The sequence below is a fragment of the Dromaius novaehollandiae genome, chromosome 4, assembly GCF_036370855.1.
Source record: "Dromaius novaehollandiae isolate bDroNov1 chromosome 4, bDroNov1.hap1, whole genome shotgun sequence".
Classification (NCBI taxonomy): Eukaryota; Metazoa; Chordata; class Aves; order Casuariiformes; family Dromaiidae; genus Dromaius; species Dromaius novaehollandiae.
In genome coordinates, this window is record NC_088101.1 from 73,465,792 (window position 1) to 73,491,263 (window position 25,472).

At 39.6% G+C, this 25,472-nt stretch overlaps 1 protein-coding gene across 1 annotated transcript; it reads left to right on the top strand.

The window, feature by feature from the left end:
• Nucleotides 1-1,213: 1,213 nt before the first annotated feature.
• WDR1 (WD repeat domain 1) lies at nt 1,214-21,302 on the top strand. Its single transcript, XM_064511429.1, has 15 exons — nt 1,214-1,590; nt 1,959-2,080; nt 6,051-6,141; nt 9,137-9,284; nt 10,479-10,659; nt 12,382-12,459; nt 13,180-13,260; nt 13,383-13,616; nt 14,476-14,568; nt 15,315-15,466; nt 16,158-16,245; nt 17,760-17,870; nt 18,344-18,514; nt 19,413-19,557; nt 19,889-21,302. Exons 1-15 carry the CDS (start codon nt 1,575-1,577, stop codon nt 19,996-19,998), a joined length of 1,821 nt encoding a protein of 606 aa, XP_064367499.1. The 5' UTR covers nt 1,214-1,574; the 3' UTR covers nt 19,999-21,302.
• Nucleotides 21,303-25,472: the final 4,170 nt, after the last annotated feature.

The window sequence follows — 25,472 nt, forward strand, 5'->3', positions numbered from 1 at the left end:
AGCAGACACACTAAGACTATGCCACTGCTGTATTTTATTCTGTATGAGTAAAGCACTCCTGTCATACCCATCTATCCTGATACTATATGAAAAAACTCACTTTATGAATGAAATGTTACAGTGACAAAAGCACAAACGTATCCATTTTAGCAGTTTCCGCCTCTTAGAGTAAATTCTTCCCATCATTGTATTACGAAGAACTGACCATTTGTATCCTCACTGTGTATATCAATACCATCCCAGAGAAAAATACATATGCCATCTTTTTATGTCTCCTATGTAACTCTGGATACATTGTTTCCCCTCACAGCTTGTTGTCCATGTTACTTGAAGTTAGCATGCTATTACACCTCTCCGGACAGCTCTGAGAAAACTTTTCAGCTTGTAAAGAATCTGAGTAACATCTAGAGCTGAATGGCAAAAAACTACAGGAAAAAAAAAAACCTAGATGTTGTTAATAATTACAATTATTAACCTCAAAGTTTTTTTTTTTTTAAGGATAGAAAAGGTGGAACATTAGGGATGAGGTAAGATTTGTCTTCAAGGAAATACTTACTATAGATAGGAATTGGCTTAACACCTCTAGAAAAGAAAGAAATCAGGTACCAGAAGACCTGCATAGCCTGTGTTGTAAGAGGTAACTACTACTGCCTTAACCTCTACTTACAAATACGATTATTTCTGAAATCAAACTCGGGCTCTTTCCCGTAAGTAACTTAGGGCACACACCTACTGTCCCTGCGAGGGCTATTAGTGGGGCAAAGCACCCCAGAACAGGTACGTTTACTCGTGCGCGGAGAGCCCAGGCCTCCGCACCAAGGCGAAGCGAGCCCACCGGGAGCTGACCTGCAGGGCCAACATGGCGCCCTTCCCTCGGCTTCCTCCCCGCCATGACCTGCTCCATAACCGCCCCAGCTCCCTCTCCGTCCTTTACCCCAGACCCGCCCCCCCCCCCCCCAGGCCGCCCTCGCTCCTCGGGCCCGCCGCAGACTTCCCTCCCCCGCCGCTGCCTCCTCGCAACCCCACACCCGCCCCGCCCGTCCCCACAGCGCCCCACGGCGCAGCCCGTCCACGCTCAGACCCCACAGAGGGGGCGCGGAGCGGCTTCACCGCCGCTCACTGCGCATGCGCCAAACGCCGCGCATGCCCCGAGGAGCGCCACGGTGGCGGGCGCGCATGCGCAGCCCTCCCGGCGGCGCCCACCCCGAGGCCGGGCAGAGTCGCCGTGTGGCGCTTCGCGCGGCCTGCCGCCGCCTGCGCGCAGCTCCCTGCTGGGGCGGGGCCGGCTCCTCCGGCCGCCCCAGCCGAGCCGAGCCGAGCTGAGGCGACGGCATTTCCGGGGGAGGGAGCGGCGCGCGGCCTCGCGGGGAGCGGCGCGGCGCGAGCAGAGTTGACTATATATGGTCAAAGGCAGCGGAGAGCGGCGGGCCGCGCGGGTGCTTCCTGCTTCGTGCTGCTGGGCGCCGCGGGGTTGAGGCGGCGGCGGCGGCGGGGAGAGGCCGGTCTGCCTGCGCGCCGCGCGCTTCGCCTCCCTTCCCGGCGCCACCACCCGCGGCGGTAACAAGTGGGCGAAGATGCCGTACGAGATCAGTAAGTGCCTGGAGCGGCGGGGAGGCGACGTGGCCGGGCAGCGGCGTTGGCGGGCTTTGGCAGCCGGCGGGAGCCTCGCCCAGCCATCCTGCTGCCCGCGGCCGGCTCTCCCCGCGGCTGCCGCCGTTCCCCCCGCGGCGCGCGGGGGCCGTGCGGCGGCCGTTGGCGCGGCCGTTAGCCGCCCCCGAGGCGGTGCCGCGCGGGCGGGCGCCGAGCCGGCGGTTCCTCGGGGCCCGGTGACAGCAACAAGTGACCGCGGCTGCCGGTCGGCGCCGGGCAGGGCGTTTGCCTGCCTGAGAGGCGTTTGTTAACGGGGATGAATAAAACCTTTATCTCTCTTTCCCCCCCCCTCCCTTTTCTTTCCGTAGAAAAAGTGTTTGCCAGCCTCCCACAGGTTGAAAGAGGCGTTTCCAAAATTATTGGAGGTGATCCTAAGGGCAATAATTTTCTTTACACGAATGGAAAATGTGTCGTCATCAGAAACATTGATGTAATGTATCCTGATTTATTTTATTTCCTGGTATAGTTCGTTTTGCTAAGTTTCATTTTGCTTCCCAGCCCCTCTCCTGTGATAGCCTGTGCTTTATTTCCACTTAGTGAATTCAGTTGAGGTCACGGATCTGTGATCAGCGGGAGGGGAAGAGGAAGGGTGCATGACTCAGGTGTAAAATTATGGGCAGTGACTGTAAAAATCTGTCGAAAATCTCTGTGAAATGTGCAGTTCTCTCCCTGTCATTACATAGCATTTGTAGACAAGAGACTGGTATATTCTGGTTGGCCCTGTTTATCATCATAATTCTGTTACGAAGTTGAGAGATGGATCTGTCTGATGAATGAACTCTTCCCTTTTTGCTCTGCTGGGCCTTCCTCTTGTAAGACAAGCATGCAGATGTTCACAAGTAGCTATGTTTAAGTTCGTTACTACATAGCTTCTTCCACTGCACTCCAGGAATCAAAACAGTTGTCAGTTACTTGACTCCGTGGCAGGCTGTCTGCACGTTGGGTTTTCAGCCCTGATCACAGAGAACTCTCATTGATTAAGTGTTAGAATACCACTGTTAATGTTTTCAGTGGTGTTGAGTTCTTCTGTGGTGATAAGAAGTGTTAAGTGTTTTATTTAAATTACTACTTCAAAGATGGCATCGCTTTGAAAAGGATGGAGGAAGTATTACAAGTCTGGACTATTGTCTTGCTGTTGGTTTTCAAAAATCACTATTTCCTTCAGAATAAATGTTTATACTCTGGAAAAATCAAACTCCTAGGTTTGCTTTTCTTTTTATCCTGTAACTTTGGCTTGCAGTGGGACAGATCATACCTCTCTGGAATTTTCAGGTCTATACAACAATGGATATGTTTATGACTGTCCCTGTAAAACGATTTTGTAAATTGATTTTTATGAGCATTTTCCTGATTTCCTCTCACCACCCTTGCTATGTACAAATGTTTCTTATTTCATTGTCATGCCCTAATACAGAAATGCTGCTAAACACTTAATTTCTTGCAAGTTTCTTGTTTGATATCAGCTAAATTTTTTTCACTTAAAGTACAAGTTTGTTTTTATTTTTCTTATTAATGTCTTAGTATAATGTGGTAATAGTGTTTCACTGTTGCTGTCAGGAAAAGTTCAATTTCCTGAAACCAGAAGTCTCCATAATGGCACACAGCGTGATGGGAGAAGAAGAGCCATTCTGCTTACAGCACAGTTTCTGCCCCAGTTATGTATTGTGACCTCCTCCCTTGCACTGTCATTAGCATTCATCCAACCCTATTTTGTGGGTAAACTGGAAGAAAACAATTGTTATTTTGGCTTCCTGAATAATCTCACTGAAGAATCAAACAATGCAAATGACAGTCCCTGCGAAAACCAGAAGGTAGAGCACATGGCAAGGTCTTAATAAAGGAAAGGTAGGATTATGAGAACTCCGATTTAGACCTGTTTAAACTCTCAATGGAAGTTGAGAATGGAAGTCATAAAACCTCTAGTTTTATGGTGTAATTCATGCTGGTATATAAATTTACCTGAACTGGCAAGTAGGAAGGTGCTGCTACTGTTAATGATTGACAGAACACATTCCTCAGACTACTACAGAGTGTTTTGTAGCAATGACACAAAAACTGACCAAAGCGCACAGTAGGGCTTTTGTGTCAGAGAATGTTGCAGTTTGTCGCTAAACCTACATGGAAATATGTCCACTCCCTAGCTGAGAAACATGCCTCCGTTGAAGGTATGGAAGCCTGCATAAATAGCTTGTAACAACCAAATGAAATATTGGGACTGTGTAGTCCCTCTGCACACAGTTTTCCCAGGGTCACCTAGAGCAGTCATGCTCTAATTAAAAACAAACAAAGAAACATGCACATCATGAAAATGTAGTGATCAGCTCTGTAAATCTTCTGAAGTTGTAGCAGCAGCTAAGCTATGGTGCTGAGTAAAGGGTTCACGCTTGGTTTTTGAACATGATCTGGAGACTTTCTTTGAAGTAGAAAGAGTGCTGGAAAAGCACTGTAAGTAAGAAGGACTAGTGATATTTGTAAGGTTTCATGCCTCATTAATATTGTATCATCTTCATGGTCCAAGCTTACTTGAAGCTTGGAACTTAAACTACTCACTTTCTTAAGTGGCTCTGGTTTCAGTGTTCAAAATAAGCCACCTAAGCTCTCTCGTTGAATCTATCCCTGAACTTACTCCTAGCCCTCTTCAAAAAACAACAGTAGATAATAAGTATTAGGTACTACATTTGTCCTGGCTAACGCTACAATTTTATGTTTAAATCTTTTTAGAAATGCCCTTTTTTGGCTATGAAAGACATACAAGTTAGAAAACTGAGCTTACAAGCAGAAATAATCTTGTCAAATAATGAACATTTATGCTGCCCGCTCTAGTTTATTTGCTTATATCCAAAAATCTCTTAACCATATCTTAAATTTAGGAGCCTGACTTTTTATCCTCCTTTTTCCCCCTTAGTTCAGTCTGTAAGTCCAATTTCTTATCTACTTAGCTTCAAGAGTTCTTGGAGGTTCTTGCTATAAAGCACCCACTGCTTATGTATATCATTATTAACAAAATATGGTTTTCTGAGCACCCTGAAATTTTAGGTGATGCAACTACAGCATGGGGAAAACATTGTCTTGTCTTGCTTAGATAAAGTCCAATAACACACAAAATGGAGAGTGACATGTAGATGCTGTAAATGCAGACATTTGTGACTTAAGCAGGGCTATAATGCACTCAAGCAATGTGAAAGCATGCTGTACTAGAAATGGAAAAGAGCTGCTTCTTGCATGAGTAAACTATATTCTGTCTCCTGAGATTTACAGTACTGTAAGAGACTGTCTGCTTCCTAAAACAGCAGGTGCTTCAGTTTTTCCTGATTGGACAGCTGAGTCATGCCGTAACACCAGGTGGTTTTCTGATACAGTTGAACAAGTGTATATTAATTATAGCAATTAAAATGGACTTTTTTTTTCCTGACTGTGTAAGTCAAGTTTCTGGAACTGGAAAATACTTGTTAACTGGCATTAAAAAATGTTCCAAAAAGTAGAATAATGTATTACTGATGTACTAGTGTATTGCTGTACTGTATTGCTGTACCTGGAAGATGTGCAGTATGGGGGTTTATACATTTTTTAATTTGAGAGCCGATATTGGAAGAATTATGTGTCTTGATGTCATCCTTTTGATTTGGCACCTCAATAGTGTAACCCTGATCTGCTGAGACACTGAATCAGTTTAATTATCCAACCTGGAACATCTGAAAACATGTTTAAGACTGAAAAGATATAACTGTGATAGAGAGGCAGTGAATGATGCATTTCTTTCATTATTCCGGTACAACTAGTGATGCTGGGGAAAACATCTCTTACGCTAGTCAGTTAGGTTTTTGACTAGATTTCAGTTGGCAAGAAAGAGCAGGTCTTGCACACCTCATTGGTTACTGAGTGATCTTGAGTACGTATCAATGAGTAACTTGAGTGCAATATGTTGTGCTTAAATGTAGTAGAACTTTTGGATGTGTGCTGCAAAGCACAGACTATATTTAATATTCTACCTGGATAATTGTTTTAGCTGGCCAGCCCTATTAAAAAGATGCCTATAACTTGACTTGTTATTTTGGATTCTTTGGGGGTCAGCAGATTCTGAAGAAGGAAATAGCAGAGGAAATACTTTCAATTGTGGCAGTTATTAGAAATTACTGTGCATAGTAGTGCAATGTTGTGCAATGTGCTCTGTGCTTTTCTGTGTAGATTTTGGTTTTAGTTAGTTTTTCAGTTTAAAGTACAAGACGGAAGGGATGAGAGAAGGAATGCAGGGAAAAATTGAGTTTTATCTTGAGACATCTGATTTTATTCCTGTGAAAATCAGGAAATGCTACTTAGTAACTCTCTCTCTCTCTCTCTCTCTCTCTCCCCCCCCCTCCTTTTTTTTGTTTTTCTCCTTCTTTCCTCCTTCTTTAAACTAGAATCCTGCAATTGCTGACATCTACACTGAGCATGCCCATCAGGTTGTAGTTGCCAAGTATGCTCCCAGCGGATTTTACATAGCATCTGGAGGTAAAGTATCAGTGCGCATGTTGCATGAGCTGTGTGGACAGAGCTGTTAAAGTGCTTGCTGCAGAACTTACTGGTGTAGTAAAGCAGCGCTTAGCATTGCTGTACAGAATATATGTAGCCAATATGACCCACTTTAATATGATTCTGCGTGCATGTGGGTAAAGACCAATTTTGGTACTTTGTACCAGTTTTTATACTTGTTCTTCTAACCCCTTTCTAAGGCAGTGAGTTCAGTAGCATGCTTGTTCTTTTAAAAAGTGGTATTATTTAAATAATAGGAAACTGAAAATGAACTTTAAATGCTTAGTCTGTTTAGAGTTAGAGGACATATTTTAACATAATGAGTTGCTTTTGTACATGCAGCAGAATGAAACATTATTTCTGAAATATAGGACCACTGGTTTTGCGTGTTAATAAGCTTAGATGCTTTTGGATGGCAGTGATTCTAGTAGAGTCCTTTCTGTCAGCGTTCCTTGCTGGCAGGACTTGGCAAGGTTTGGCATAATTGTTCTCACTGTTGTAACCTGAACTAAAGGCTTTCTGGGGTAAGTTAGCAGGGGAAGCATGCTCATTCTTAACTTTGTGTAATGTATGTGAATCAATAGACTGAGAATAGGTAGTGTGAATTTTCTGCAGGCTCTCTTGGATTATTAGCAGAAGTAGTTGCAATTTTTGATTTACAGAGAACTAAACAAACCCACCTTAATAGAAGTTTCTTTCAAATAATTGATCTTTTTCAAGTAAGGCTCTTCAGGCCTGGTATACAGTTGAAAAGTTATTAATAAATACAATACTATAACTTCCCTTTCTTAAAAACAACAGCAGTTAATTAGTTTTCTTTAAATCTGCTTGCCGTTGTGAACTAGAAATACTTCATAAGTAAGTAACAGATTTTCATTCAGGAATACTTTTTGTTTTTAAATAACATATTGGTTGCTGTTGCTGAAAATAAAATATTCTGAATATGACCCCCTTAGAAAGGGATGCAAGACTCCTGCACAGGTCTTGATAGAATGGGAATTTTAAGGGAGCGACCTTTTTGAAAACCTGAAATACTTCAGTTCTTTCCTTCTAGGCTTTCTGCATATCCAAAAGCTATATTAACATTTGTACCTGAGTACTGAGAAAGCTTTAAGGCCATTCATTAGCACAGCCTTCTCCCCCTCCCCACCCAAGGAACCACAGCCAGGATTTTCTTGGCTCAGTCTTGTGTATGGACCATATGTCAAACTGATGTGTTCTTTGTTCTTCAGATTTGGTGCTTTAGGTTTTTGCTGTATTGATCCCTCAATATAACCATCAGTTTTCTTTTTTTTTTCTTGTAACCTTGTAGATTTTCATTCCTCTGTAGAAGTACAGTAGTATATACACAGTCCCCATGTGAAGATGCTACTCATTAGTGATCAAATTAAAGAACCTCCTTCATTTTAGGGAAGTATTCGGATGACTTTTTTCAGAAGTTGTCTGTCCCATCTAAATAAGCAAGCTTAGGCTGCAATATTTCCCTTAAACTGTCTTCTGTATCAGTTGTAAAGTCTCATGATACTGCTGAGCATGGTTATGAAGAGAGCATTAGACTGTTTAAGCGGTTCTAAGTATAACATAAGATTCATGTCTGTATCCATAACCAAATTTGAGCTAGACGTGCAACTTTAATGCTTGATATGCTTGATTAGACAGTCCTTTGGCAAAATGTTCTCTGGCTTTTATGGTAATTTCTCCTGTACTGCAGTCATAACAGGTGTAGTAATTGGGGATAACATGAAGTTAAAGCTGTATGTGTCCTATCGGAGAGAGAGCACAACAATTGGATTTCTTGAAGTCCAAATTAAAATTTCATTTCAATAACAAATTATTTAGATTAGAATGGAGTATTCCAAATCCGTCATTTTAGCAGAAGAGGAGAAGGTGAGCCCTTGGTCCGTCCCAAAGATATGGGGATGCTTTATGTCTAAGCTGGACTGTAAAGATGCACTGATAAATGGTAGATAATGAATCAAGAGTTCTGCTGAGGTGAAAGGCATGCCTTTTAATATGTCGTTTACTGTTAAACGGTAGCTTTTATGAGGGGTCCAATGCACGTAATCTGCTATGTGAGTTTCATTACAAAAGTATGAGGTTGTCTGTGTCTAGAACAACTACTCTATTTACAATGCTGCACTAAAGTATTTGCTGTGAATAGAAGCAAGCCCTAGGCCTCTGTAATACTGAGGGGAGACAATGACCAAAGAAGCTTTAATTATATTACATCTGCAGTTGTTATGATTTGTGCTATGTCTGCTGCCTGTGACATTAGTATTTTTTAATATTCTGTTGGCTTCCTTTGTAGTAGTCCAGATGCTGTATATGGATACCTGCACAATTAAGTGCATATGTGCTTTTGTAAAGGAAAAAGTAGGCAGATCCAAATGCTCATGAAACCAGTACTATGGGCAGAAATCTCTTCACAGATATACAGATGACTGATACCTGTATGCAAAGCAGATTTGCTTCAAGGGTGCAAAAAAGCTGAAGTATGCATTTTAGTGCATGAGCTACTGTCCACCACATTGCTGTCTTTATTCTAGTAGCCTACCTTCCAGTGATGTGTGGATAAGCTATCTTGTAACTGGTAGGGAGTTTTCTGTTTTTGTTTTGATAAGCATGCGTGCACATGAGCACTTAAGACTGACCAGCAGATAACATGCGAGTTCCTACCCTCTCCATATGCAGTTCTTTTGCATGTCTTTTCTCAAAATTGATTCCATATGTTGTATTTATTGCTGCACACCTTAACTGAATATCTAGTTAAAAAAACCACCAAGTCTCAGTGAAATGGATGTAGCCTTCAGCATTCCTAAATCAAGGGATTTGTAGTCATCGTAGTAGGGAAAGACTGTGTGTCTCTAGTACAAGTGTTCAGGGTAGCTGAGAATTTTTATCCTGGCAGATTGATGAGTCATGTGACTGAGTCATGCTGGAACAACAATAGTTACTTTCTATTATATTATGGCAGATGTCTCTGGAAAGCTGAGAATCTGGGATACTACGCAGAAGGAACACCTACTGAAGTATGAGTATCAGCCATTTGCAGGAAAAATAAAGGATCTTGCCTGGACTGAAGACAGCAAGAGAATAGCTGTAGTTGGAGAAGGAAGGGAAAAGTGAGTAATTCTTTTATATGCTGTAAACTCTTGTATTCTAACAGAAAAAACTTCTGCATCAAAGAACTTGCAATTCTTCAAGGAAATAAAGCCATGGCTCGTTCTTTGTTTAGACTTCAAGATGTGCTGCGCAGCAGCAGAATTTTTTATGCAGTATTTGACAACTGTACAACGAAGTGGCTTAGGTACTGGAAAATACCTTTCTGTTAGAATTGCTCTTTTTAAAATTGTGGGCGTTTGGATATGTGTCCTGATATTTGAGAGATGTTCTTTGGTTCCTAGCGCTTCATTTTCTTGTTACAGGAAAAACTGATGTACTGTCGCTATTTTGCATCTTTTCTCCCCCCCACCTGCCCCTTAGTTAGGGTAGAAGTAGGTACTAATAAACTTGCTATCCTACATGAAAAAGCTTACCAGTTTTGTGTTATGTATATGTACTTCAGAATTTTGCTGAAGTGATTCCATAGAGCCCTTTTTAATAGCAGTGTTCTGCCAGTGTAATGCCAGTGTATTGATTATACTCTTTTCTTTTTTTTAAGTTAATTTAAAATAAGAACTGACAAATGCTTTCATAAACTTTTTTCTTATATCTTTCAGTAGTAACTGTTGACATTTTGTTAAGGTTCACATGGTAAATCTAAATATTCCTTATGCCTTCTCTTCTGGGATTTATTGAATTGTACTGCTGTAATAGTTACAATGTGGCAGCTCAATTCTTAGCAAGCTAGTCAGCATAGGCATAGTAGCTATTTTGTTGATTTGTTGTAGAAATACATGTGGAAACCTAGAACACTTTTATTTAAATATGATGGTATCCAGTCTAAGCTAAATAATAAAATAATAGAGCTGATGCTATTGTTATCCAGGCTCTCTCCATTTTGTGTAGTGACTAGACAGCTGGGAACAGCTTACCACTTTCTTTTATAAACCTGAGCTTTCAGACTTATTAAAAAAAAATTTTATTTCTCTGAATTTTAGAGGCTTTATACATAAAACTTGTCTAGTCCCTTCACCAAATGTTTCTCTCCAGCAAGATCTCAAATATCCTTCAGGGAACAATGATGCCCTTGCATGAGATTAACGAGATGACCTAATTTCTTTTCTTTGAGTGTACTCAAACCTGCTGTTTGCAGATGCTTAAGAAGTTAATCTACACTTTTATGAATTATAGTTATTGTCTGCTTCTCTAACTAGATTTGGAGCAGTGTTCCTGTGGGATAGTGGTTCTTCTGTTGGTGAGATTACTGGGCACAACAAAGTGATCAATAGCGTGGACATAAAACAAACAAGACCTTATCGTCTAGCAACTGGCAGTGATGACAACTGTGCCGCTTTCTTTGAGGGACCACCATTCAAGTTCAAGTTTACAATAAGCGTGAGTTTAAGTTTAGTAGTGGCTCTGTTAAACTACGCAGCAAGTTGACAAAAGCTTTCCAACAACCTTGCAGTTCTTGTCACAACTCATTGTCGTAACAGAAGTTCTTAGCTTCCCCTGTTGAGGCATAGTCAGTGTCAGGTGGCTTTCTTAAATTCATGTCTGAGTATAATCGAAGGCTTCTCTCAAGCCAACAAAGCCAAAATAAATGATTGGAAGAAAATCTGAAGCACTTCTCTGATTTTTGGCTTTACATCCTTTTCCATAACATAAGTAGCAGCAAGTTTCACTGGCCTTATTGTGGTGCTTTCTCAGCTCTGCTTCCAAGTGCAGACATGCCTAGAGTTTCTTAATATTCTCCAAGGTGCTTCCTTCAAGAAATGTGGTTGTATGGATGGAATTTTCAAATCTGCTTAAGAGTTTGAGTGGTCAAATCTGAAATCCCCAAGGCAGGTTCATGAGGGTGAGCGTAGGTATTTGAAGACATAACTGGTTTCCACAAGAAATAGATACGTAATTTCTGTGGTCAGTTTTCCATTTGTATGTTACTTTTCAGTTTTTGTTTCTTAGTGTACTAATTAAATGTTTTATATAAATGAAACAAAGCTTGGGACTACTACATTTAAAACGTAAGGCTTTATTTTCATAAATATATGTCTTGAGTAGACTTTATACACTGAGTTCAGTTAAGGCATCGATTTGAGTTCTAGAAAAGGAATTGTTTTGAGCTCTGCAATCCAGTGAAATGATGTAGTTGCCAAATATATTTCTGAACTTAAGTTGCTACTTACATTTTGCTAAACTGTTTCTTTTGGAACTCTGAAGTCTGATTTGCTTACCAGGAGTGCTCAGTCTAGTATGTGTCTCCCTTTTAAAGTGATATTTGATTTGATGTATGGGCTTCATGTATAGCCTGTTGCATGGTTTAGACTAGAGCTTGAGGTATCATCTAGAAAAATTCTATATTTAATCAAAGAAAGTAGGTTAGAACCTGCCTTTCATAATGCTAAAAATAGTCTCCCAAATCTCTTTTCATGGGAGCTTTGGCCTCGTTGTGGTGCTTCCCTATTTAACAGGTATTCTAGCTGGTATCATTTGAATAGTCTCCTATTTGTAAATACTCTATTTAGGGAGTACACATCACTCGTCTGGTTACTTCACAGAGCTAGCACTGCTGAAATCTCTCAGAAGTGGAAATCCAATAAAACAGTCTATTCTTCATTCCCATATTTTTTTACAATATCAGGGATAAGATACTTTTCTGTATGTAAAACCTGATTGCACAATGAAGCAAGAGTCAAAATCTGGAGAATGCTGGACAAGAGTTCATTGACTGGAGGGGAAGAATCCCATCCCTGCATCTAGGCTGCAGTTGAAGTTTTTTCTACCAATCTCCTAAACAGCACTACTCATTTGCATGGTGTTGTGCTAAGTTTGTTGAACTACATCAATGTGGATCCCACAATTTTTTTTTTTCCCTGGATTTTTTTTCCTTTTTCCTTGATCCTCATGATCCTATTCAGTTAGAGGCTAGTATAGAGGCTAGACTTGCTCTGTGGCAGTTGAATAGCAGCATTCTCTACAGCAAGTCACCTCCCACACAGCTAACTTATGGCCTGAATGCAAGAGAAATTCACTGTCACTAGACTATCTTGTATGTAAGTAGGTAAATGTACATAGGTCTGCTGTTATGTTGTGTGCTGATTCTTCTTTCTTCTACAGGACCATACACGGTTTGTGAACTGTGTGAGGTTTTCTCCTGATGGAAACAGATTGGCTACAGCTAGTGCAGATGGCCAGGTAAAGATAAGTAACACCCTCTGTAGCTCTTCTAGGATGAGAAAAAGAGGGTTTTTTCCCAGACGTTTTGGGAATAGGATCAGTTTTGTAAAATGTGTAGCTTCTCTTTCTATTCTGTGGAATGATTGGCTTAAACTTTCAGTGCCTTGCTATAATGCTGCAACAGCTGTGATGTCCATCAGACTATTCTGACTCTGCTTTTTTCTGTTCTATTTCTCTATTTTATTACTTTTATTAGAGGTTATTTTGGCAGGATTCTGTCAGACCTTTGAAATATGTATGCCCTTTAGTATTTCAGATGGATTTTTCAGAATTGTAACAAGGACATACATAAACTCTCAGATAGCATTCTGACTCCATGTGGACTCCCTGCTGATAAGGGCAGGTTGACAACAGCACTTTTGCTGTGGGGAGATCCTTACAAGTAGGCAGATTCCCATGCCTGCAGTGCTGTTGTCAAGCTGCCATCACAGCAGGGGTCAAAAATGTGGCATCTGTACACTGGATCCTGACATTCAAAATTGTGGTACAATGGCTCACTGTGCTTATTTACAATTTTCATTTCATTTGGTTAGTCTTAAGTGCAGGAATATTTATGCTTCTTCCTTGAATGTAGTGTTTGATAAGCTTGCAAGTGCACCATGCAACAGAAAAGTGATCTGTGCAATGCAAGTAACTTTTCAGTTCCCTTTAAATGGTATGTATGTATGCTCTCTTAAGATTTTTGTCTATGATGGGAAGACTGGAGAGAAAGTGTGTGCTCTCGGTGGAGGCAAAGCTCATGATGGAGGTATTTATGCTGTAAGTATTGCCTCATTTGTGTAAATGATCCTTAGTATTTATTTCATTACTGAGTTCATGGACTGTGAAGTATTGCAGTAATAAATGTGTTTACTATCTTGTGGTGGCATTTGTTTTTACAGATTAGCTGGAGCCCTGACAGTAGTCAACTGCTTTCTGCTTCTGGAGATAAAACTGCTAAAATCTGGGATGTTGGTGCTAATTCTATTGTCAGTACTTTTAACATGGGATCAAATGTTTTGGATCAGCAGCTGGGTTGTTTGTGGCAGAAAGACCATTTATTGAGTATTTCTCTCTCTGGCTATATCAATTATTTGGACAAGAACAATCCAAATAAGCCTTTACGTGTCATAAAGGTAGGTTGAACTTCTGTTGTTGCACCACAGTTTCTGCAATAAACAGTTCAGTGGTTGAAATTGTTTAGATGGAATAGTAACTATTGAAAAACAGTTCTGTTTAATTACTTTGCATTGCCAAATGAGCTGCGTGTGACTGACTCTTGCGAGTCACATAAATCAAAGTTAAGATGTTATATGGAGTTACTGTGCATTGTGCAAACACCCAGGCTAATTTTGGTTTCAATTAAAGTTATCAAACTGTCTATCATAGTAGCTTTAAGCATTCTTGAGATGATAAAAGAAATATGGCATAGATAGGAAACTACCAAGAATGTCTGTTTCTCATCATTCTACCACAGCAGTATATTGTGAACAAGGTGACTAGGGTCACTATACAGTTGAGCTTTAATTTTGGGAATTATAGAGTTCGCTGACACAGCACTCTCACGGGAACTTACATTTTTACATGAACTAGAAATAGACGTCCCAGATTCTTGCTATTGCTGCTTTAAATCTGGCGATCAGTGTGGGTATATGACCATATTTAGTCTTCTTCCCCTGTATCATAAAGTGGCTGAACAGTAAACTTTATGAAAAGGCTGTGAAAGTATCTTGGTCCAGCAGGCTCAGTAACAGGGTTATTTACAGTGCCTTTTCATTCCTTTTAAGGAGCAGTGCATGGAAATAGCAATGCTGCAACAGTTAAATCACTGCACCATTAATTAGTAATTTGTATTGTGGGTGACCTTTTAATGCTTAGGAATAAAATGATGTGTTCTGAATTGCCTATGATCTTTCTCAAACAAGTTTGATTTATGTATATATTAAAAATGAGAAATTGCCGATCAAAAATTATTACTGTGTGTCCTATTCACAGGGTCATAGTAAATCAATTCAGTGTCTCACAGTGCATAAAAATGGTGGAAAGTCCTATATTTACTCTGGAAGTAATGATGGTCATATTAATATCCTTTGAGTAGTAAAGTGATATTTGTTTTAGCCATATAGATTGAGAGAGCTTGTTTAAAAACTTGCTTTGCTTAAGACAAGAATTATCTTTACTGGACATGAATTAATATTTTATGTCTGCTGGAAAAGTTTGTTTTGCTTTTCCTCTAACATTTCTATTGTATATAGTGCTTGCCTTTAACCTTGCCTCCTTGTTGTCCTGAATATGTGCCAATTCTTAATTTTCAGTTCTCATTTCATGTGGTAGATTGTTTGTTAGCAGAGAGGAGGAAGTAAGAGTAAATTCTTTTGTAATTGTCAATGTGTACTTTGCCACATATGCCAGGTTTGTATTGCTCTTTGTGTTGTCTCTTGCTGCTGCTGTTACTTGAAATAGATAGGTAGATCACTTTACCTTTTAGATGAGAAGAGACCATAAGCTTTTTGATGTATCTTCTGGCTCAGTAACAAGCATTTCTGAGTTTTGTTTTTCCCCACCCACCAAGTAAGTTTTTTGAAGTTCTGTGTCACATTAGTTTTGTTCTTTATTTGATATCTCAAATGTAATTGGGCTTTCTTACTACCCAGGAGAATTTGTAATTTGGTGAAGACTGCAACAATTCCAGTCCTGTTGGTTTCTGGAGCAAGATATTTGGAATATGGTCTAGGTTCTCAAATGGTGTTGTCAAAGGGTTGGGCTGTGATGTGTTTAGTTAAGATGCTGCACCAACATCTTTAAATGTTCCTTAACTCTATTGTGCACATTACTGGGATTCTGAAACTGGAGAGAATGATGGCTTTTCTGGGAAAGGCCATACAAACCAGGTTTCTAGAATGGCAGTGGATGAAATGGATCAGCTGGTCACCTGCAGTATGGATGACACTGTGCGCTACACCAACGTCAGCAAGAGGGATTACAGGTTAGTGAAACTATTGCCTCTTGTTCTGGTGTTGCAGCCCCTGTTGTTACACAACAAGAGTTTTGTTGATTTACATGGCAGAGAATCCTGTGCTACAACTTGTTCAGTAGTTCAGTTACCATGGAAACTGTAAAAATGTTTGCTGTACCAACCTTACTTTTTTCTATGAGAACAAGAAATGCCTCCTAGACTTTTCTCTTTGTGTCTCCTCCCTTTCACAGGTTACATATCTGCCTTGTATTGGGTGGCTTAATTGGCGGGTGATGAAGGGTGTGTTTTTCTGTGCTTAATAAATACATGGGAAGACTTAATAAATTTGAAATGTGTGGTTAGGAGGTGTGGGAAATGGCTGTTTCTTCATGGAAATCACAATTGAAGCAAAAAAAATTATGGAATCTTAGGATCACCTAGTTAAACTCAAAAAGCAGACTTTTGTGTAGTAACATTGATTTCCACTTTGAAGGTATACCACCTGATCAAGATACTAACATTCGAAAGAGTAAACACAAGTAAACTGCAGATTATTAAAGAAACTTTTAAATTATTCAACTTCTAGAGGATCATTAGGAGGTGACTGTTTGAACAGTCAATTTTAAATAATAAGCACGGAATACTTTATTCTTTAAATAATAAGCATGGAATACTTCTGTTTTGTCCTCCTGTTTCTCCATCTTGCTACACCTTCCTCCAGTGGCCAGGATACTGTGAAAATGGATGTTCAACCAAAATGTTTAGCTGTGGGTCCTGGTGGATATACTGTAGTTTTATGCATTGGACAAGTAAGTATTATCTCATGGATTAGCAGTACAATTGTTCTGTTAGATAATGTAGTATACAGTAACATGATGGTAACTGTGATGGAAACTTGTTTAGTGTGTGATCACCTCATGCCTCTGGGGCATTTATTAATAAGTTCATGAGAACAGAATTAAGCAAGATACTTGTTACAGGCTTCTCTTTTTGCTTCTTGTACCAATTTGACTGTTTTATCTGTAGACTTAAACTTTATGTAGTCCCTAATGTGGATGCATCTGAATTTATTATTGTCAATCTAGCGTTGTGCTAGAAGGCTACACCAATCTAAATCTATATAGGGAAGAAAGAACACTGTTTACCTGCTGAATAAAAAAAACTGACTAGATATGCTTTAAGTTGTGGATTCAAGTGTTTCTGAAATAAATTACCTTAGCTATTGACTAATAAAGAGTAAAGAGTAGAGTAAAGAGTAATAAAGTAAAGAGTAGAGAGCTCCTGAAACCTTTGAATTGCTAATTTCAAAGTTATTGTTTCTACTTCCCTTCCTTTTCCCTTATTTCTTTCCTTTTTGGAGAGAGGGAGCCAAAAAAGGGGGAAGCAGAAAAGGGTAAAGTGGGAAAGGTAACTTTGTTCTGTCATGTAATTGGGATGCAATAAATGCACTTCTCATCTTTTATGTACCATTAAGTGACCTGTAAGAACAATGTTTGCTTTTAAGTGTTTAGGGCTTCTGATATATATGTATTTTTGATCATGTTATGAAAGTGATTTTTATTTTTTATTTTTTGTTTGATACACAATAGGAATTAACAAATATGTTTGTATAAGCATGTTAATCTCTAAGTAATGCTCTTAGCTGATAAATTCAGTGAGGCAATTTTGGGGAAAGGATTTCTCAGTTCTGCACTTTTGTTTTGCAGCTAACCAACAAACTAATGCTGTTGTACAGTGTGGTTATCTCTAGCTTGCTTGCCAGTAGTATTCAGATTATGCAAAACCAGAGAGACTTTTGTGTCATCAGGGCTATTTCAGTGTCAAAGCATGCTTAACTTCTAATGATTTTTGCCTTCTATGTGGATCTTGGCTCTGTGTCTAGGGTTTTCAGTAGTGTTGTCCAAATGTGTGTTTTCAATGTGAGTTACAACTCCAGTTGCACATCGTAGTACAAGCTTGCCTGCTAACTTGACCCTGCTTCCCTTCCCCTAAGAGTGAATCAGGACGTTAATAAGTATTGCTAAAAACACTGCTTTTTCTATGTTCTTTTGTGTTCTGACCAAGCAAGGTGAAGCTGAATGCAATAGAGTGTATCCTGTACTACTTAATTTAGAGCATTTAAATCACTCTTAAGTACAGCAACATAGCGGATTAGTCACCACACACAGGCATTCCCCCGCCCGGCTTTTGCTTTAGGTCAAAATGCAGTGAAGGTCTGAGCAGAGTGGATTTGTATTTATGACTAGGCAACATAGCTTAGTCACAGTCATTTATCAGGCATTTGGAAGAAGGATCTTAGTAGTTCATGGTTCTCTATTTACAGATTGTGTTGATGAAAGATAAGAAAAAATGTTTTGCGATTGACGATCTTGGCTATGAGCCAGAAGCTGTAGCTGTTCATCCTGGAGGAGGCACAGCAGCAGTGGGAGGAGCGGTAAGGTTGCACTTCTAAAACTCCTGTGAACACTTGAACTATTAACAGTAGCATTTAACAATAGTAGGTCTGTTTCTGTTGAGAAGTAATAGTTGACAGCTGTTACAGCAGCAGTACTGAAATAGGTAAATTATGTGCAGTTGGAATTCATGGGCTTTCATTGTGACTCTATTAACATCTGTTTGATTTTTTTTTTCTTTTGTATTTGCAGTCTTTAAATTGTTAATGTTTCCACTCAATATGAGCTTGAAATAGGCATTTTACAGAATTTTGCCCAAATTCTAGAAATCAGTTGTATATTCTAGGCTTGGTGAACTGTAGCTAATACGAATGAGAGGTTCTTTAAACTATTTCCCAATGTAAGTAGTACCAGATGGAGTTGGTGAAAGAGCCCTGCTAGCTCAGTAAGCCTTCCTGTTTCTATTGTAAAGTGGTTTTTGTTCCCTCCCCTCTTCTCCACTTTTAAATTGTAGGATGGAAATGTCTATTTGTATTCAATCCAAGGAACCTCTTTGAAAAGTGAGAAGACTTTGGAAGCTAAAGGTCCTGTGACTGACCTGGCATATTCTCACGATGGTGCCTTTCTTGCAGTCTGTGATGCAAACAAGGTTGTCACTGTCTTTAGTGTCACTGATGGCTATGCGGTAAGAATTGCTGTATCAGTCGTTCTTTGAAGAAAAAAAAAATTGATATATGTTGACATAAGATCTGTTGTAGTGAAATGTGATGTAGCCAATGAGGTACAGCTGTTAGATCACTGATGTGTATTTGGTGTTTCTGTTTACTAGAGAATTTGTGTGCGCTTTTGTAAAATGGACAAGAATGTAGGCTTAATCTGATCCATGCAATCTGTGCAGTACAATAAATCCATACAGTACAGTAAAACTAATGAAGTAAATGAGACAAAGACTTGGCAGTAAAACTTTGCCTGTGGCATACAGCTCTGTGGTAAGAACTAAGCAATGAAAGGGATATCGCAGGGACAGACAGTCTTGCTCCATCCTTCGATCTAGTGTCTTTTAATCAAGAGCCAAGTAACTGGCAATTTCCAGTTTCAAGCTGAATAGTAAATTTGTGAATCAGCCTTTTAAGTCATTTAGGCTTTGACTGAAACCACACTGAAAAGAAAAATACAGGGTGTTGTTCCAGAAAAATGTTTCGTTTTCTAAGTAAAACCTGAAAGAATTTTGCTTTTAGAAACATCTATCGAGTTATTCTAAAGGCTCCTGAGTAATTGCTGCATCTGCACGTTACCATCTCAATTTTCTTAGAAACAGTTTTGCCATTTCTACTAAAAGGTTTGGGTTTTGTTGATCCTGCTAGTGTTTAAATAAGTGGCACAAGATGAAGCTTTAAAAGAGCTCTGTTGCAGTTGTCTGTGCCTTACACATTGCAAAACTACTTTGTCTGGGGCATCAGTCTGCACCTGAGATGTAAAATATTGGGAGTCTTGCAGGATTTTATCATTGTTTATGTTATGCTGTACACTAAAATGTGTTAAATGAATGAAGTAACACTGTATTCCTGATCACGTTGAAATAGGAGCATAATGTTTTTTATGGACACCATGCAAAAATTGTTTGTATTGCCTGGTCACCAGACAATGAACATTTTGCTTCTGGAGGCATGGACATGATGGTATATGTTTGGACTGTAAGTGATCCAGAGACCAGAGTCAAGATACCAGGTATGTTTGCTTCAAGATCTGTTTCGAAAGTTGCCAATCTATTTTGAAATGTAACACAGTACATATTTTCCAGAACTAAATGGTAAGCCAGATACATTGTTTTGAATGTTTCCAAACTAATTCTGCTTTAATTTTCAGCCTCTTCTATCTAGCTAAAATAGCTAGAACTCCTCTATTACATTCTTGTATTTCATAAAATAATCTTGTATATTCTTAAATACTAATAGTGTATTTTTTTATCAACTGAAAATTACATTTGGAGCATGTGCTGAAGATATTATGTCAGCTTAGCCTTCCTAACTCTTTTCTGTTATCTCGCATTGCCATACAGATGCTCACAGACTACATCATGTAAGCGGCTTGGCATGGTTGGATGAACGTACTCTGGTAACAACATCCCATGATGCTTCTGTCAAAGAGTGGTCTATCTCCTACCAATGAAATAAGCCCTCTTTGGAAGGACCTAATCAGGGACTAGAACTACTGCAGTGGAACATAGCATTTCTCTTAAAGGATCTCTGTTGGCCTCTGGGTCTTCTATCATATCCTCATATCTCTACAGGGTGTTCATATCTGTATTTAAATGTACTTTGAAAGCTTTAGCCAGTAACAGTTTGCACATGAAAAGCACTTAAATTATGTCTGGAGCTTAACCTTTGTGCTGAACATTCCAGAGGCAACAGCCTAGCAAGTTGGCGTGAAAGATTCAAACTCAATCAGTCGTTCTTTTCTAACCAAGAAACGTGAGATTGTACAGCATGAGAGTAATACTTCTCATTTTTTCTAATTACAGAACATTTCTGTACTAATGGTCATAGTAAGAATATTTAGTTGTTATCTGAAACCAATCATGCTGTGTGCAGCTACTGTATATTGCTTTGCTTCTCTGTACTGCACCAAACTGTTGCCTCAGATTTTCTTCTCCAGAAAACAAAGTGGGATACATACATAATAAACTTTTTATGTATTTCATGTCAAAGCTTTGTGGTTTATTTTAGGATGGAAGTATGGGATTTTGATGTACTTAATGTTGTGGGTTTAATGTTTACAAATAACTGTCATGGCAATTTCTTGCTTCAGAAACACCTTTGTGACTTTTATGAATTAAGAATGTCTGGTCATTTCAATGTCAGAAAAAATCACTTTGTGTGAAAGATTAAAGATATTTTCTGTTTGAAGGAGGAGGAGCATGTTATTTAAAAAAATGGAGTACTTCTAACACCTTTTAAAAGTACAGGAATTAAACTAAGTGAAGCATTGTTTTGACTTGAAGTGATTTTTGAGAAGATAATCAAGCTGTTTGAGTAAGTTTTATGCATTTGCATGTGCGGAACAGTTGCATGTAAGCTGTAACCTAATATGAACAGATCACGATCTTATGTATTTAGTTCCCTTTTCACACTCTACAGTGCATTTGAGTGATTTTTATCCTGTCAGTCTGACAAGGGTTGAGGAGGAGACTCTGATGCAAATTAGTAGGTAGATCTGTGACCATCTTTTGTGGCAGAAGGAAGTTGCTGCTGTCCAAAACTTTGAAAGACTTTAAAACTTTGTTTTCTACTAAGTATTCACCTCCACCACCACCACCTCTCCACTGCTCTTTAGGTTGTATTAAGTTTTCCTTACTGTGTGGACTTGCATGTTGTTTATTTACAAATCATATCTAATGATAAAAATACATATCTAATGATTAAAATCTATTGACACTAAATGTACAGCAAATAAAATGCTTTTACTGCCTCTCATCCCATGGACCATTGCTCAGTCACTGAAAATTTTGCTTGCCAAAAATGGCTTAGCAAGACATCTTTTAAAAGGGAAGAACTTGATTTCTTTTTTGGGAGTGGCGACCAGAATTTCATCAGAATGAGTGTGTCTTCTGGTACATAAACCAACTTACAGATTTGAACAGTTCAGCCAGGTTTTACCTAAGAAGCAGAATATTTTGCATCACAGTTTCTTTGTGCTTTCTGCCCCTCTCCATTAGAATTTTGCATGTCTGTTTATTAACAGCTGAAGGACAAGAGATGTAGAATAGAAGAGAAGTTTTGGAAAAGGGCATATCTGAAATTAAGTATAAGTTCCAAAACCATTCCCTAAAGCAGATCTGGAAGGGATGCTACTGAATCTGCCTACTGGGTTCCTGTGGTGGCTGAATCCCTGTCATTTAGGTAATGATAAAAGGAGAAGTAAAGGTAATGCAGATGTCTATGGGCAAATAACTCCGATTTCATTGACAAATTCTGCTTTTTGTAAGAAGTGGTTATGGCTAGTGAAATGGTTTTCTGAGGGAAACAGCAGAATTTCTTGACATCCCCTACCACACTGGAGGGGGCAATCCTTTCCTGTACCTCAGAACTGGTGCGCAATGTCCAAAAGGTGGTATAAGTGTAAGGCAAGTTGTTTTCTGATTCTTGGAAGATCATGATGAATGCCTATTAGCTAGAAACCTTGTATTATGACTCATTTTCGGATGCCGGAGTGTGGGGGTGTTCGTGCTTCAGCTTCCGTTGGATTTGTTTATTGGCCTATAGCCTGAGTTTTGAATTCCTTAGAGGCTAATATGGTTGTCTTATATAGTAAATCCTGACTCTACAGAACTGAAGAGATGTTCTTCTACACCAAATGCACAGGCTACTTGTTGATCCAATGTAGATAGAACAAAAACTGAGTTAAAGAGGCCCAGTTGTACTCTTCTGAATCAGGCCACCTGATTACTTGTATTTGTACAGCAGGCTGAAAAAGTGCAATCTCCTAAGCTAAACTTGGAGGTCAAGAAATAGTAACCTAGAGGTAGGGGAGTCAGGGAAGAGCAGCCAGCTACAGCATGACTCCTGTTTTCCAATTTCAATTATACAAACAACCCCCAAAGTTTAAATTTTTCTTTTATTATGACTTCCAGTGACTGCTTAAAATGCCAGGTGTATGTTTAGCAATGCTACTCTTTTAAAAGGGGGACTAAATACTGAACTTTTGTTTGGCTATATTACAAGTGATCTTCTTTTCCAAAGAGAATGCAGAACTTGAAGATAGCTATGTGGAAGTAGAGCATCACTGTTAGTTTAAGCTTTCTCTTGAAAAACCCTGTTTGGCCTGAAAACTGTAGACTATTACAAAACCTCTGCAAAACAAGGGATAGGGGCAGCTGTTCACTGTCAGGTTAACTCTGTGTGTAGTAATGGAAACCATTCTTTTGGCTGGCCAAGCTTAAGATTGTTTAAGTTGTCATATTTCTCCTCTGTTCTCATGGTCTCTGTGAACCCTGTTCTGGCTGTTTGTGATGAGAGAGAGAGGCTCCAGAGATGGCAGCTGATAGCGAGCTGCTCTTGAGGCAAGCTGTCAAACTCTTGGCCTGCTGTGAAACAAACAGCAGGAATGAACTGTCATGAGTCCTGTTTTCTCCAAATTCTGTTTGTTTAGCAGTGGTGCACAAATTGTGGTGATCTCAAAAGGAAATACGCGAGATACTTGTATCAAATTAAGGCTGTAAGTAGGAATGCACTAAAAGGAGGAGAGGGGGAAAAAAAACCCCAACCCTTAGATGTTGCTGTATCAACAGTCTAGTTTCGTAATGCTAGTTCAAGCCCTGACCAAGCATTGCTTTTCAAGCCCCCTTTACTGCTAAAGGCTTGTGTTTTAGGCATGAATGTGATTTAAGGTCTAGCCAGAAGTTACTTGAAAGCAGGTTTCACTTCATCATGTCTGGCAGCTTGCCTGCTTTACAGTGAAAATACAGCTTAATTAGGCCAGGGATAGATTTGGAAAACGAATGTGACCTGTAATTCCTCACAAGGCTGTACTGCATGAATTATTTTCCCCCTCCCCCTTTAACAGTGTGGTTTAATCCTGTTTGCCTGTTCCATTTCTGCTGTGCTCATACAGAGCGTTGGCCTTCCAAGAAGTTGGTCTTTGCTGTCAGCCAGAAGCTAACAGCAGCTGTTCTGTGGAATATCAGCAGCAAATCCTAAATGGTGTCTTTAACCGGCTTTTGATAAATGCAAAGGTAAAAGACATAACAAATCATTTGGAGATAGACTTTTGTTTTGTAGAAAGTTGGATATGTGATGAGAGTTAGATATAGACCCACAACAGATGTTCTGCAACTTCTATTCCTCTGCTCAATTCTTTTGCTTAACTATTACAGCTTGGAGTGAGGGTAGCAACCCAAAAATCTTACTTAAATTAATATTGTTCTTAAGCAAAAATCAGAAGCTACAGGGTCTTTGAAGCTGGAATTGGCTTTTTTTTTGAAGCTAAATTCTTGGATTCTCTGATTAAAAATGTATCCTAAAGCATGTGTTAGTATGTCACTGCAGATACTGTTTCATGATTGTGGCACAAGGAGGGATTTGCTGAACAAACCTTTTCCCTATGGTAAAATTAGCTGTGGCTATCTCTGCAATGAAAGCGTACTGGGGGGGGGGGGGGGGAAAGGTACCTTTCTTGTTCCCAAGAGTGGAATGATGCAGTTTGGCTGAGCTGAGGACAAGTTTTAAGTTCTCATATGCAGAGCAAATGCTTATGATAAGAGAACAAGGCTCCCTGGAGAGGCTCAGGAATGCAGCTCATCAGTGAAAGAATAAATACATGCCTTTCACACCCTAAAGGACAGTTCCTTTGCGAAATACCAGTGTTTCTACTGACAGGAATTGGGATCAGTTAAACCAGTTCATAGAAATGTTGGTGGAAGGACCTTGAAGGTGCCCTTCCTTCCTCCATTTAGTCTAATGTCGTATTTGAAGCAGGGCTATGAACAATACTAGATCAGGTCAGTTGTGTGGCGTTTTGTTTGATTGTTTCTTCTCTCTTTTGTCTTGTGTGGGGCTTTTTGTGTGTTTTTTTTTTGTTTTGTTTTGTTTTTCCTAGCATAGTCTTAGAAAACTTACAACATTGGAGACTACACAGCCTCTTTGAGTAATCTATTCTGAGGAAGCTTTTCCTAATGTTCAACCTAAAACTCCCAAGATGTATTTAGTGGCCACTGTCCTGTGTTATATTTTGTGCTGCTGCCAGGAGGAAGTTTAACAATATGCCCTTAGTATTGCACCCTAGAATACTTTACTTGTTATCTACTGGCCACCAGCTGGATGTTGAGATGTTGATTATCTCATCCCTGTTGGTCCATTCTTCCAGCCCCCATTCCTCTGTTTCTAAATTAGTGTCGTGGGCGAAGGTGTCTGAAGTCTATCACATTTACATTGTTTCCCCCATCCACATCACCATCTATGATGAAACTCATAGCTATCACATTGCTGAAGCACGATTTGCCTTTTGTAAGTCTGTATTAACTGTTTCTTCCTGTCTTTTAAGTCTTTGGGATTGAATTCTAATGGGACTCGTCATCCATCTAGAGATTGCAGTGAAAGCGAGTTAGCCTCTAGTTTCCTGGGTGCTTTCCCCCACCCGCAAAGCTGCAGCCATTTATTGCATACATTAGCCATTTTCCAGTCATCAAGGCTCTCCCCTTATCAACATGATTTTTTCATGGTTGATAGTTATCTATCTCATAATCATGCTGGCCAACTCTGAATAGCTTTGTGCGAGTCCCATCACAGCCCTAGGAAGTTGAATACATTCAGTTTTTAAGTAGTCCCTAATATTGCTACCTACTGATAGCTTCCCCTCTCCTCTTCAGACCACGCTGGTACATGCAGAGGTCTGGGAGTAGGCTTTGCCTGTGTAAATCAAGGCCAAAAAAAAAAGAAAAGTGTTGAGCACTTGAGCTTTTTCCACGTTGTGTGGAGGTAGGTTATTCCCTCCATTTAACAACAGGTCCGCCTTTCCTTAAGTAATTCAGAAGATAATATTGCTATATGTGCTGTTATAAATATCTGAAGCACTGCTATGTTTCTCCATTAAAACAAAGATTGTAGAAGAAATACTGTTCAGTTTTTATGGCCTAGTGGCCTGGAACT